The following is an 11,576-nucleotide window of genomic DNA, read 5'->3' as shown; positions in this document are numbered from 1 at the left end:
GGTGCGCGATGGTGTTTACAACGTTACGATAGCGTCTGAATCTCAGCAGGGTCCATGATTGCTGTCCTATGCGTCCTTGCTCAGTTACCCGGGAAAAAGGCGAGCGGACTGTTTGTCTGCTGCTTTCACAAAGGGAGGGGTGAGGTGCTACCCAGCCACCCGCACATAATATTTCGCCCCATTCGGACTGGGCTGCTCAACCGGAATTCCAAGGAAGTGGGGGGACTGAGGCGAACTATGGGATAGCTTACGGAATGGCTACCCACAGTGCACCGCTCCAGAAATCGACGCTAGCCTTCGACCATGGACGCACACTATCGAATTAACGTGCCTAGTGTGGACACGCACACTCGACTTTATAATATCAGTTTTAAGAAACCGATTTTAGCTAATTCGATATTATCCTGTAGTGTAGACGTGGCCTCTGACACAGCTGCAATCAGTGATTCTGGAACTCACTTACTCCCAAATATTCCCTCTCTCTTATTCTCAAATATTTATTATTCATTTAAGTGTATAAAACAACCAAAACTAATCACTCGATGAGTATCTGTTCTGTTCATTCCCTCTGGGGCACTTGGCATTGGCAAATGTCGGCAGACAGGATATTGGGCTAAATGGACCTTTGGTCCGACTCAGTATGGCCGTTCTTTTGTTATGTTCTAATGTGCTCCCACCTCAGGCTTAGGTAGGGTGACCAAACATCCCGATATTATAGGGACTGTCCAGATCTTAGGGGCTGTGTCTTATGTATGCAACTACTACTGGCCCTTCCCCCGGAAAAAAAAGTGTCACGATTTTTCACACTTACTATCTGGTCACCATGGGCTTAGGGCACCATCCCCTCCCATAATGTAATTAACAACCAACAAAGCAGATAGACTACATAAAAATAAAAACTCCCCAGCCAGTGTTAATCTTTAAAAATCTCCCACAAGAGGACGGGGGAACTTTACAAAAGGCCTTTTGTAGCATTACACAACCATCCCTCCAGCCCTTCCCCAGATGTCCCAGAGAAAAGATGGGCCCAGCAGAATGTTCATAAAGTAAACAGATCAGGGCTCAAGCCGAGCTCGGTGGGGAAGTGATTTCCAGAGTCAATGGGCCTTCACAAAGAACACCCTGCCAGTAGTTCTCTTTCATTAATATTGAGAGAGTTTCGGTTCAAGTGATTCTGCTGATCGCAAGGGCAGAAGCATGACCTGAGGACAGAGGTGGTCTTTTGGGTAGACTGGTATCAAACCATTAAGAGCTTTGAAGATCAATTCCAACACCCACCTGAAAACTCACAGGCAACCAGTGCAGTACCCAGAACACCAGAGATATGTGCTCTCCGAGTGAAACTTTGTTTAACAGGTGCATTCTGCACCCATCTTCATTCTGGTTGATTGCTTTGTATTTTGTGGGTTGTGGTCACTGGTGCAGATGGGTTGGTTGTGATATTTTGTTTTATCTACATTCTTTTAAATGTATGCACCACTGTTATGCCTAGAGTTATGGACAGATAATTTTTTAAAAACAGATAAATAAATCGGTATTAAAAAATAAATAAATCCTTACTGAAGTTCCATACAATCAAGCTAACACATCCTACCATTATTTCCAGCTCAAATGACTGGTCCTCACTGGGCCCTATGATGAAAAAACAACGTAAAAGGACTTTGCTCGTGTAAAAATGAGCTACAGCACATTCAAGTGTTGAAGACATTATCATCCCTAAGAAGAGTTTGAGTAACCAGGCCATCCCCCTAGCCAGACCATCACCAGTTATTTCTGGCTCTACCAGGGTTGACAGGAGTAGTAGACGTAGCTCATTATTCCCACTACTTATATGGAATCATGCAGGCCACAAAACTCTTTATTTGTGAGAACAATACTCCATTCTTCCCCTTGCCCCAGCATGTTCACCTGAAGGACCCACCACAGAGATCCCATCTGCGATGCACTGTGTAGTGGGCATGAGGCGCTCTTGTATGGGTTCTCCCCTGCTTTGCTGCCCGCACACTTGTGCAGCAGGAGGCATTATTTCTGCTGCCTTTGACATTATATGCCTGGGTAAACTGCTCCAGAATTTAGCCCTTCACGGTGAACAATCCTAATTTTAGGTTCAAAGGTATCACCATCCCACCCTTTTATGGTCAACTGGCAGCACTGCTACAGACCCAGAAAAATCAACATTACAGAAAATGCTGAAGAAACAATTTCCAAATCATTTTAGCATCCTCCACTACTCCCTTTCCTATGCAATAGCCTACAGTTTGAGTCTATGTCCCAGACCTGGGCCCGGCCAGACAGTATGGTAATGCCACCTACCTTCTACTGCAGAAAGGTTCTCGGGACTGCTGGAAAGCAACACCATCAGGAATCATAACATTTTGCAAAGCTTTTATAAACATTCCTAATTCATTAAATACTACACTAGGACAACCTTTAGACTGAGAGATTCCCATATGGGCACATACATATACTCTGAAACACCCCCCTCACCCCCGCATCCTTAAACAGAACCATACCACATGTCCCTCTGGCACACCGAATGAGTGAAAATCCTACACGTTCTAGTTTGAATATACTTAAGCAGCTGCTCAAGAAATATATTTCACAGTAAGCTCAACTAAACTGCTGATACTTCAAAGGTTAGCATATGCGTTATTTATCATCAGATTTGTAACTGAGTTTTTGCTCAGTTCCAGCTGCAGATTCAGACACTGCAATACTTTTTATGTAATGTAGTAAAGAATATTAAAGAGATGGTTACATTTCACTGTGGATTTAAACAGGAAGCTGAAGGGGGCTGGTGCCACATTGGCAGAGTAACTTACCGATGTGCTTTTTATAGGAGTCCTGAAAAGAACTCCTTCAAAGTCTGAATGAAAACCAGCCCCATACACTTAAATAATATCTGTGTAACAGGAATCAGTTATGCTAGACCCTCAGATATTCCAGCCAGAACTCAGCCTAAGAATATCTTTGGCACTTCAAGTAAGAAGTGGAGCACCCTCAACACTGACTTCTTAGAACCTCACAGAATGAGGCTCCTTTCATTCCTACAGTGGTAGTGTGAAAAGTCAATCAGACTGTGTTTTGTATTATTATTCCAGTGAATGCATGTACAGAATACAGGGCCAAACACAAAATCCCTAGTCATCAAGGACAGCAGAAGCTGACCCGGCACATTATTATCTTCTGTATACCTGTTATCTGGAGGTGTTATTGCCTGCAACACAAAAAGTTTGTGCTAACAGCCCTTCAAACAACATGATGATAAACATTTAACTGTCCCAATACCCACTTTCACATCCTTATGCTGAGAAGTGAGCACTCTAAGGGAAGACATTTGTTGTGACACCGTTTGGCAATGTTATCAGCGTTTTACTGGTGCCCATTTTAATATGCTCCTGCGGAAAGCAGGAAAAATGAATTTCAGCACCACACACATACAAAAAGGAAATCTGTTACCTTTTACTTTAAAATACTAGCCAGGTTAACAGAAAGCAACTGGGTTCTGGGAAAGGAAAGAGCACTCAGACTGAATCACAACATAGTAATTAGGGCCAGTAGGTCATTAAAGCCACAGCTGTATAAACTAGGGGTGTAATTAACTTTCTATACTGCTTTTACACAACAGCATTTCAGTTTCTTCTGTGAAGGGGGGAAAATCAGTAATATTAAAAAAGAAAAGAAAAATAACCTCTGAAATGCCAATCAAGTGCAGCAAACCATTGTATATTTTGCCAGGGGAAGGGAAGCATATAAGAAGTGTGTTTTTCTAAGTATGAAATACAAAGTACTACATAAGAATTATATTCATGAGATGCAATCAGAAGGTTTGCAAGCTGCCATATAGTGGCTGTTGGGTGAGCTTCCTGTATACACAGTTGCAAGGCAATTACTGTTCTCTGCAGAAGGTGAATACAAGAAAATGAAAAATTATACACTAGCATGAAACAGTTACAATACCTCATTTAAAATGTAGGCCTAGTGAACAAGTTACAGGGCATTAAAAGGAGCAACTGCAAGACTTTAATCATAAACTAGTTCCTACCGTACAGTAGTTTAGAAAAATCAGCCGCTTCCAAGCTGGCAATTTCCATATATAGCTCTGCTGCTGTTTGAAACAGACAACCTGTAAAGTTATCAACAACAGAAGAGGACCTCATGAAATGCTCAAGGACCCCAGTGTAACCTACTACTGTCCAGTTCATTGATGTGCTAATGTGCTAAAAAAATACTCCATATTCAGTTGAGAAACTGCAAAGGAGAGTAATCTACAAATGGACACTGACCATGGGGGAGGGCGGTGTGGGAGGGGAATATGGGTGAAGGAGGCAAAAATAAAGAGAAGCTGGAGCTGTATTTTTAATCTGAGAAAAGTGCTAAAATCCTGAAAAGAAAATCATGCATGCGGATAAACAACAACAGAATCACACATACACGCATAGCAAAGCTTGGGGCTTCTCAGCCACTTTTCATCAGATAAGAAATAACAGCATCAGCCAAAAACAAAGGTACACTGCTGAATAGTTGCTTGATGCATGCGGCTTTTGCTGCTGGCCAGAGGGGACATGGTGATTTGTAAATCCAGGTTTGAATTATATTATTGTCAACAATCCAAACTATAACAGCAATGGTCAAAAATATTTGTTTTCTCAAACAGGATTGGCAAGTCTGTCATGGGTGCCAATACTTAGTTCTCTCTAAGTAAGGGGGGGGGGATTAATTTTAAAAACTCAAGACATCTAATGATATGCTCAGCAGTCACATTCATTTTGGAAAGCATTTTTAGAACTGCCTTCTAATTGGCTTAAGGATCATTTCCAAGGTCTGACTTCTTAATTGGTTTTTTGAAGGGAGGAAGAGAAGGAACATGATGCCACCTCTCCGGAAGTTGCCCCCACTTAAACCCATTTCAGAATCCATGTAGAAACTCCAAATCTATAACCTACACTCACAGAGATCAGGCAAGAGTAATAGGCATAAAAGGCACCTAATTCTGTCAGAAAGAGAAAATCTACTTGTCACTGACATCAAAAAGAAAACCACACATTTATGCTACAAGAGATGTCTACATTTCAATGATGCTTTGTCCTGAAAGAAACAAGTTTGAAGTACATGAAAAGGCAAAGAGGAAAAATGGCTGTCTGCTACTTCCTTCCATGTCAAATAAGGTGCTTTCGAAGTGTATTATAACTTCAGTGTACTGTAATGAATTTCTAAGGGATTCCAATAAAATAGATGTTTTTTCCTATTCTTTGGCGTGATCTCACCTAATCTTGCAATACTCCTGAGTTGGAAGGTCTTCTTAACTTCAGCATCCCACAGGAAGTCATTAGTTATGTTCTATTACCACCCTTGTAATATTAGCAGCACAAATATTGCCTGTATTGATCTGGACCCACATACACTACTGAAAACATTGCTTCAGATTAAGATATGAAATCCTTACTTGCCAAGAGACATAAACTACATTACAATCTTGTATGTTAGGCACTACAAATAAAAGAAGTGGAGTATATCAAAGGACACTATCATGTAGCTTTTTTTATAGGGTAGTATTTTTAACAAATCCTATTTTCTAATGCTGAAAGATTTTTACCCTGATGTTTTTCTGTTGAACTTAGCATAGATTTGTTTTTGCTGTTCTTTAAATGAAACATTTTTACTTTTGTCAAACAACTTAGGGCTTGTCTACACTTGAAACTTGTTTCTGATTAAGGTAGAATACAAATTTAAAGTGTGATAGCTATTCCTGAAGAATAGCATAACTTCCAAAATAAGAGCATCCACACACGGCGTTAATCAAGGACAGTTAATCAGGAACAATTATACATGTCTTCCCTTTTGTACCAATGTCATGTACGAAGACAATACAGTCATGAATAGTATTAACTGCAATTTAGAAGTCAGGAGTTGGAGCCTGATATACAGTGTTATGGTAGGTCCCACAAAAATACAGAATTTATTTTTATTCTCACTAATGAAATTGTACATTTTTGAATAAATTAAAATTAGGCCCTGAAAATATTGACACTAAACAACATCATTTTCTTTTTATATATTTTGGGCCACATTTTTAAGCCCATTTTTATGAGCAAAGGAATATGCTCCCCTTCAAGTGGCTGCTTTTGCACTGAAGACACTGCTCTAACAGGACTTTACACATGCTCAGCATCCTTAAACATTTGCCTGTCTTCATTCTGAGTGTGCAAATGGCTGTACCAGCTACGCATCTCTGCCTTCCTTTTCGGAAGTTGTGGCCTTCAGCTATGTTCATGTAGTTTTCAGCTACTCTTTCCAGGCAGTCAGGTATGAATGAACAATGTCATCCACACACTATCAATGCTTCAGTGCATGTTAAAGAATCCCTGCATCACTACTACCATGGCTATCAGCCTGTGGGTAGTAACCTTGAGGGAGATTGTCTGAAGGTTTTGATGGGGCCTCAGGTTTGCTTCTTAGCCTCTGCCCATTACTGGCAGAACAAGAACCGCACTGATTCTAGGAGGCATATTCAGGAGGCAGGGCAGGAAGCGAAGGAATCAGTACTTGAGACAGATTTAAGATTGCAATCCCTGTCCACCTGCAGCACAGGAGAGAACTTATCATCCCTCCCAGCAGGCAGAAATGGGTAAAAGAAGGAACTCATTTTTCCAAATAGCCTAAGAGGGCAAGGAAAAGAGCTATAGGCCTGGGTTCAAGACAGCCCAACCATTAGCCCCATGAAGTATCACAGGAACAAAGGGCAGACTAAACTAGCGTATCTGGGAAGCTGCGGGTATCTCAACCTATCTGATACATTTATAGTAGCATTATTTTTAGTTGTGCCCAGCTGGGGGCAGTGGAGGGAGGAGCAGACACGACACAAACTATTTATCAGACAAATGAAGGAGGCCAGGGGAGGAAGATACACTTGGGAGGAAGATGACTGAGGGTCTGGGGATAGACCTGCAGGAGAGAGGAAGCTTCCCTCTGTAGCTGATGACCTAGCCAGTCTCCCCACAGAAGAACTGGCACAAAAGATCTTTGATGTGTCTTGTGGGGAAAAGTGATGGTTGAATATTGCATTCTGGGAAGGATAAGGATGGAGACCTCTAGTCTCATGAACATGCTCTGTCTCACTGTCCTAATAACTTTTTTTTACATCTTTGGTTAGACCCACAAAGATATTTACTGTAGGCAATAATATCAGTTTAACATGATCAGTAGAATACCTGCTGGTTTCCCTGTCATAGAAAGTGTCATGTAAGAGCAATATATGCTGCAATTGTTCACATCAATGCTCTGAGCTCATTCTCTCTTTTCAGAAAATAAAATCAAGATCAGTTTTTGATGACACCCATCACCATCTCCTTAAACTTCAAAAGGAAATGCAATAATGACCCATTAAGCAGTAGTATGACTCCTGTTTAGCACGGGATTACAAATCTCATCCTAAAACTTAATCTCAGAAATTGTCATGTCCACTTAAGGTGTTCAGAGGACTTTAGAGTCTCTCTTCCCTAGAATTTTGCACACTTAAATCATTTAACTTTGAACTAACCAACCTTCGTCCATTTGAAGGGGGGGAAAAAAACAGTCTACAACTTTTAGAGCTAATAAAAAACGACAACATTTTTGTCTAGCATAATTACTGACAGATTCCAATTGGAAAGCTGTTGCTTTTATTTTAATTTTATTAAAGAAATGAACAAAGGCTACCCAAGGCACCACAATAAAATTACATTAACTGTAAAATTACATTATTAATTCTTTAATCTCACTTGAGGCCTCAAGCTGTTGCTATGTCCAATTACCCAGCTAACCACCTGTCAGAACTGTAAAGCTAGTTTAACATTACCTCCAGGACAGTGGTGTGCCCTATGTTCAGTCAGGTCTGCCAGCGAATCGAAGTCCTGCTGACAGTTATCGCAGGTGTAAATTGACTCATCCTCCATGTCTTCATCTTCCTCATTTCTCTCTTCCTGACTCGTCACGCTGTTCCTCTCTTCCAAGGCCCGGCTGTCCTTCACCTCATTCTCCAGCTCTCCTCCTAGGCCTCCTGCCAAGAGGAAGAATATACTCCACTGTAAGTTTTAGTGGTCTGAGGAAAAAAATTTAAAGAAATGGTCTTGCATCTATTAGATACATTTAATTACCCTAGCTCTCACTTCACATTATTCCTGACACCTCTCATTATATTAATGTGTTTTTTGTATCATGCAGTGTAACAACTCTCAATTGTATTCTTTAATACTTGGTGTGAATCCTCCAAAGATACTTTCTTCTAATCTTCTTTAGTGTGTGTATGGTAGGAACCTCTAGGTCTCCATCATACCAACTGTGACGTTGTGCAGTCTATATGATTTTATAAAAATTTAATATGTGAATATTATGTAACTGAGATATGCTTCATGCAAAAGGTCTCTTGTAAGGTATCATTACAAAGCTTATAATATACTAAGTGTAATCATCCTATTTGTATAAATGTACCACTCTTGTATCTGAAACTAGAAATATGAAATATAACTCTGAGGGCCTATTGTAATTATGTAAAGTGTGGGCCATTAATGATGGTTTGGAATCTTGATGACTCCCATTAACTAGGCCCATTGTCTGCAAATGGCTGTGTTTTACCTGTAAGTCTTCCTGTATACATGTGTGCTGGCAAGTGGGTAATGAAGTCTTACAGTGACATGTTATCATGTCACCTGAACTGGAATCCATTTTAACCTGGTGCCTTTCCATTGAGAAGCAGGGAATGGGAATGCAGAGAGGGACAAAAGGATTCCCGCCTTATGCAAAAGATATATAAAGGAGTGGAAGAGAACAAAGGAGGAGAGGAGCAATCATGAAGAATCTCCTAGCTACCACCTTGCTGGAGGATTCTCTGTACTTTGAAGTCTTTAAACCACACGATTTGAGGACTTCAATAACTCAGATATAGGTTAGGGGGTTGCTACGGGAGTGGGTGGGTGAGATTCTGTGGCCTGCGTTGTGCAGGAGGTCAGACTAGATGATCATAATGGTCCCTTCTGACCTTAAAGTCTATGAGTAAGCTGGAACAAGAGCTGTACTAGGGGAAAGAATTGTGCCCAGGCCCGGAAGGTGTCCAGTCTGAGGGGAAAAAAAAAAAACTTACTGAAGCATCTCTAAGGGTGAGCTTATCTGTATTTAGTTTGATTAGACATAGATTTGAGTGTTTTATTTTATTTCGCTTGGTGACTTACTTTGTTCAGTCCGTTACTACTTGGAACCACTTAAATCCTACCTTCTGTATTCAATAAAATCACTTCTTACTTATTAATTAACCCAAAGTATGCATTAATACATGGGGGAGCAAACAACTGTGCATATTTCTCTATCGGTGTTATAGAGGGCAAGCAATTTATCAGTTTACCCTGCATAAGCTTTATACAGGGTAAAACGGATTTATTTGGGTTTAGACCCCATTGGGAGTTGGGCATCTGAGTGCTAAAGACAAGCACACGTCTGTGAGCTGTTTTCAGGTAAACCTGCAGCTTTGGGGCAAGTAATTCAGACCCTGGGATTTTGCTGGAGCAGATGGGAGTGTCTGGCTCAGCAAGACAGGGTGCTGGAGTCCTGAGCTGGAAGGGAAAACAGGAGCAGAGGTAGTCTTGGCACATCACTTGGCAGCACCCAAGGGGGTTTCTGTGATCCAACCCGTCACACCAACCTGTTAGCATGTCATCATTTGAAGCAGATTCACAGCACATTACAAACTTGCAAGATTAATTATTGACTGTTAAGAAAAGTTAAGTGCTGGATTTTAATTCTTTAATTCCCCCTACCCCACCCCGCAAAAAAAACAATCTTCAAGCATCATCAAGAAAAAAATATCTGTTTTAAGGCCCCCGTACCTATTTATCTTCTGGTATGTGAGTAGTTCCACTAGACCTGAGCTAACCTAAGTCAATTTGCTAGGCTGACATGCTTTGAATTCTAGTTGTCGGGTTAACATTATAGTATTTGATATTCAGATTTCATGGATATTCTTTATTTTAAACTGTGATCCAAATTTAGGAAAATGAAAATTTTAGGGAAAAGAATTTGTTTTCAGAATAAACTGCAAGTTTAAAAAAGAGAGATAATTATGGACCTGCTTCTCTTTTCACTTACACCATTGTAAGTCAAGATTAAATCCATTGCCATCAATGGAAATGACCCAGTGTAAAACTGGTCTAATGGAGCTAAGAGTCAGCCTCTTCAGCTACATAGAGTCTTTAATAGCAAAATGCAGTATGCAAAGAGCATGTTCAAATAATGCTATTAGACTGGTTTGCCTATTTTCCTCTTTGCATTCATCGGAAACTCTGTTTTAATAAAGTGTGTGGACTGTAAAGAATCATTACAAAACTGAACCTGAAGCACAAACTGCCATAAAAAACTGAATTCACATAATCTTCTATTAGAAGTTCCAAGTTGTTCATTGTCTGAATTGATATGACAGAAGCTAGTTTGTTAAACAGGACTGAGGGTATCTCTTCTTGAACCAATTGTTTTATGAGATGTTATAAAGTTGTTGGGCTGTTTGTTTTTTTAAATTATGAAGGAAATACCAGTGATTATACAGATCAAATCGTTTCTCATATGGGACTGGAGTCAAAGAGATTAATGCCAACCAATACTGAAAAAATGAAACTAAACTGAGAAATACAATTTATTCAGGATGAAAGCTAGGAACTGTAAGCACTTCAATCCATATATAGAGAGAGTTAGCAGGGTTCTATTACTGCCGTCCATTGAAAACACACATTTTCAAACATCTGCACTGAACACAATTGTGTAAATCAACTGGTGTAAACTGTTCTGCAGTTTTCCATGGAGGACTCATAGCATGACATACCCTTCAGATTGCACAGGAAATATTAAAAATCAATGCTTTTGCTTGTGGTGCATGTAGCATCTCTCAACAATTAAATGATCTACACATTTTCAGAATCTTTTGCTGTCAGTTTACACAGATATTTGCAATAGAAAACATTCATTAAAAGCTACCTATTATATTCATCTAATGAAAACAGATCTACCACTAGTGCAGTGGTAATGAATTTAAGGGTTTGGTAACAAGAAAAATTATTCAGCAAGTTCTTTACATTGTAAGCTATTGTTTGGACTATGTTTATTCAGTAAAGCACTGTTCTTTGAATCGCATACTTTACAACCTCTTCCTTTAGTAACAATGTATTGTAGGGGGAAAAAACCTACTTCTGGTCCTCTCTGAACTGGTATCTACCCATATAATTTACATTTAAGGCTATGATAGCTTTGCTTTACCTAACACATAATTTAATGTATATATTCAAATTATCATTTTCATTTTGTCATATTTATGTAACACATCTTTTTACAATCTCTCATCCCAGACTTGAATCACAAACATTATAGCTCATTCAATATCTTTAAACCCTGTATGTCTTGTAGAGTAGATAGTTAATAAATCAGAATGTCAGCTCTCCTAGTTGTACAAGACAGAAACCTATAAAAATAGTCTAAGTATATAAATCCAATTTAAAGAACTGCCACATAATTCTGTTCTGACTGCTAATGGCAAACTTAGAGAAAGAATTTCTAAAACT

The 11,576-nt window shown here is 39.7% G+C and overlaps 1 protein-coding gene across 4 annotated transcripts in view; it reads right to left on the bottom strand.

The window, feature by feature from the left end:
• Nucleotides 1-11,576, bottom strand: part of ZNF423 (zinc finger protein 423) — a 358,383-nt gene that overhangs the window by 220,866 nt on the left and 125,941 nt on the right. For 2 of the 4 annotated variants that reach the window (XM_075073662.1, XM_075073664.1), the window contains exons 3-4: nt 7,838-8,038; nt 4,046-4,126 (exon numbers count right to left, since the gene is read on the bottom strand). In XM_075073662.1, the coding sequence (XP_074929763.1) occupies nt 4,046-4,126; nt 7,838-8,038 (282 nt within the window). The remainder of the gene's footprint in view (nt 1-4,045; nt 4,127-7,837; nt 8,039-11,576) is intronic. The other 2 variants (XM_075073663.1, XM_075073665.1) reach the window with 1 other exon arrangement.

The sequence above is a fragment of the Chelonoidis abingdonii genome, chromosome 19, assembly GCF_003597395.2.
Source record: "Chelonoidis abingdonii isolate Lonesome George chromosome 19, CheloAbing_2.0, whole genome shotgun sequence".
Lineage (NCBI taxonomy): Eukaryota > Metazoa > Chordata > Testudines > Testudinidae > Chelonoidis > Chelonoidis abingdonii.
Note: the sequence above shows the minus strand (reverse complement) of the source record. Positions and strands in the feature narration are given on the sequence as shown.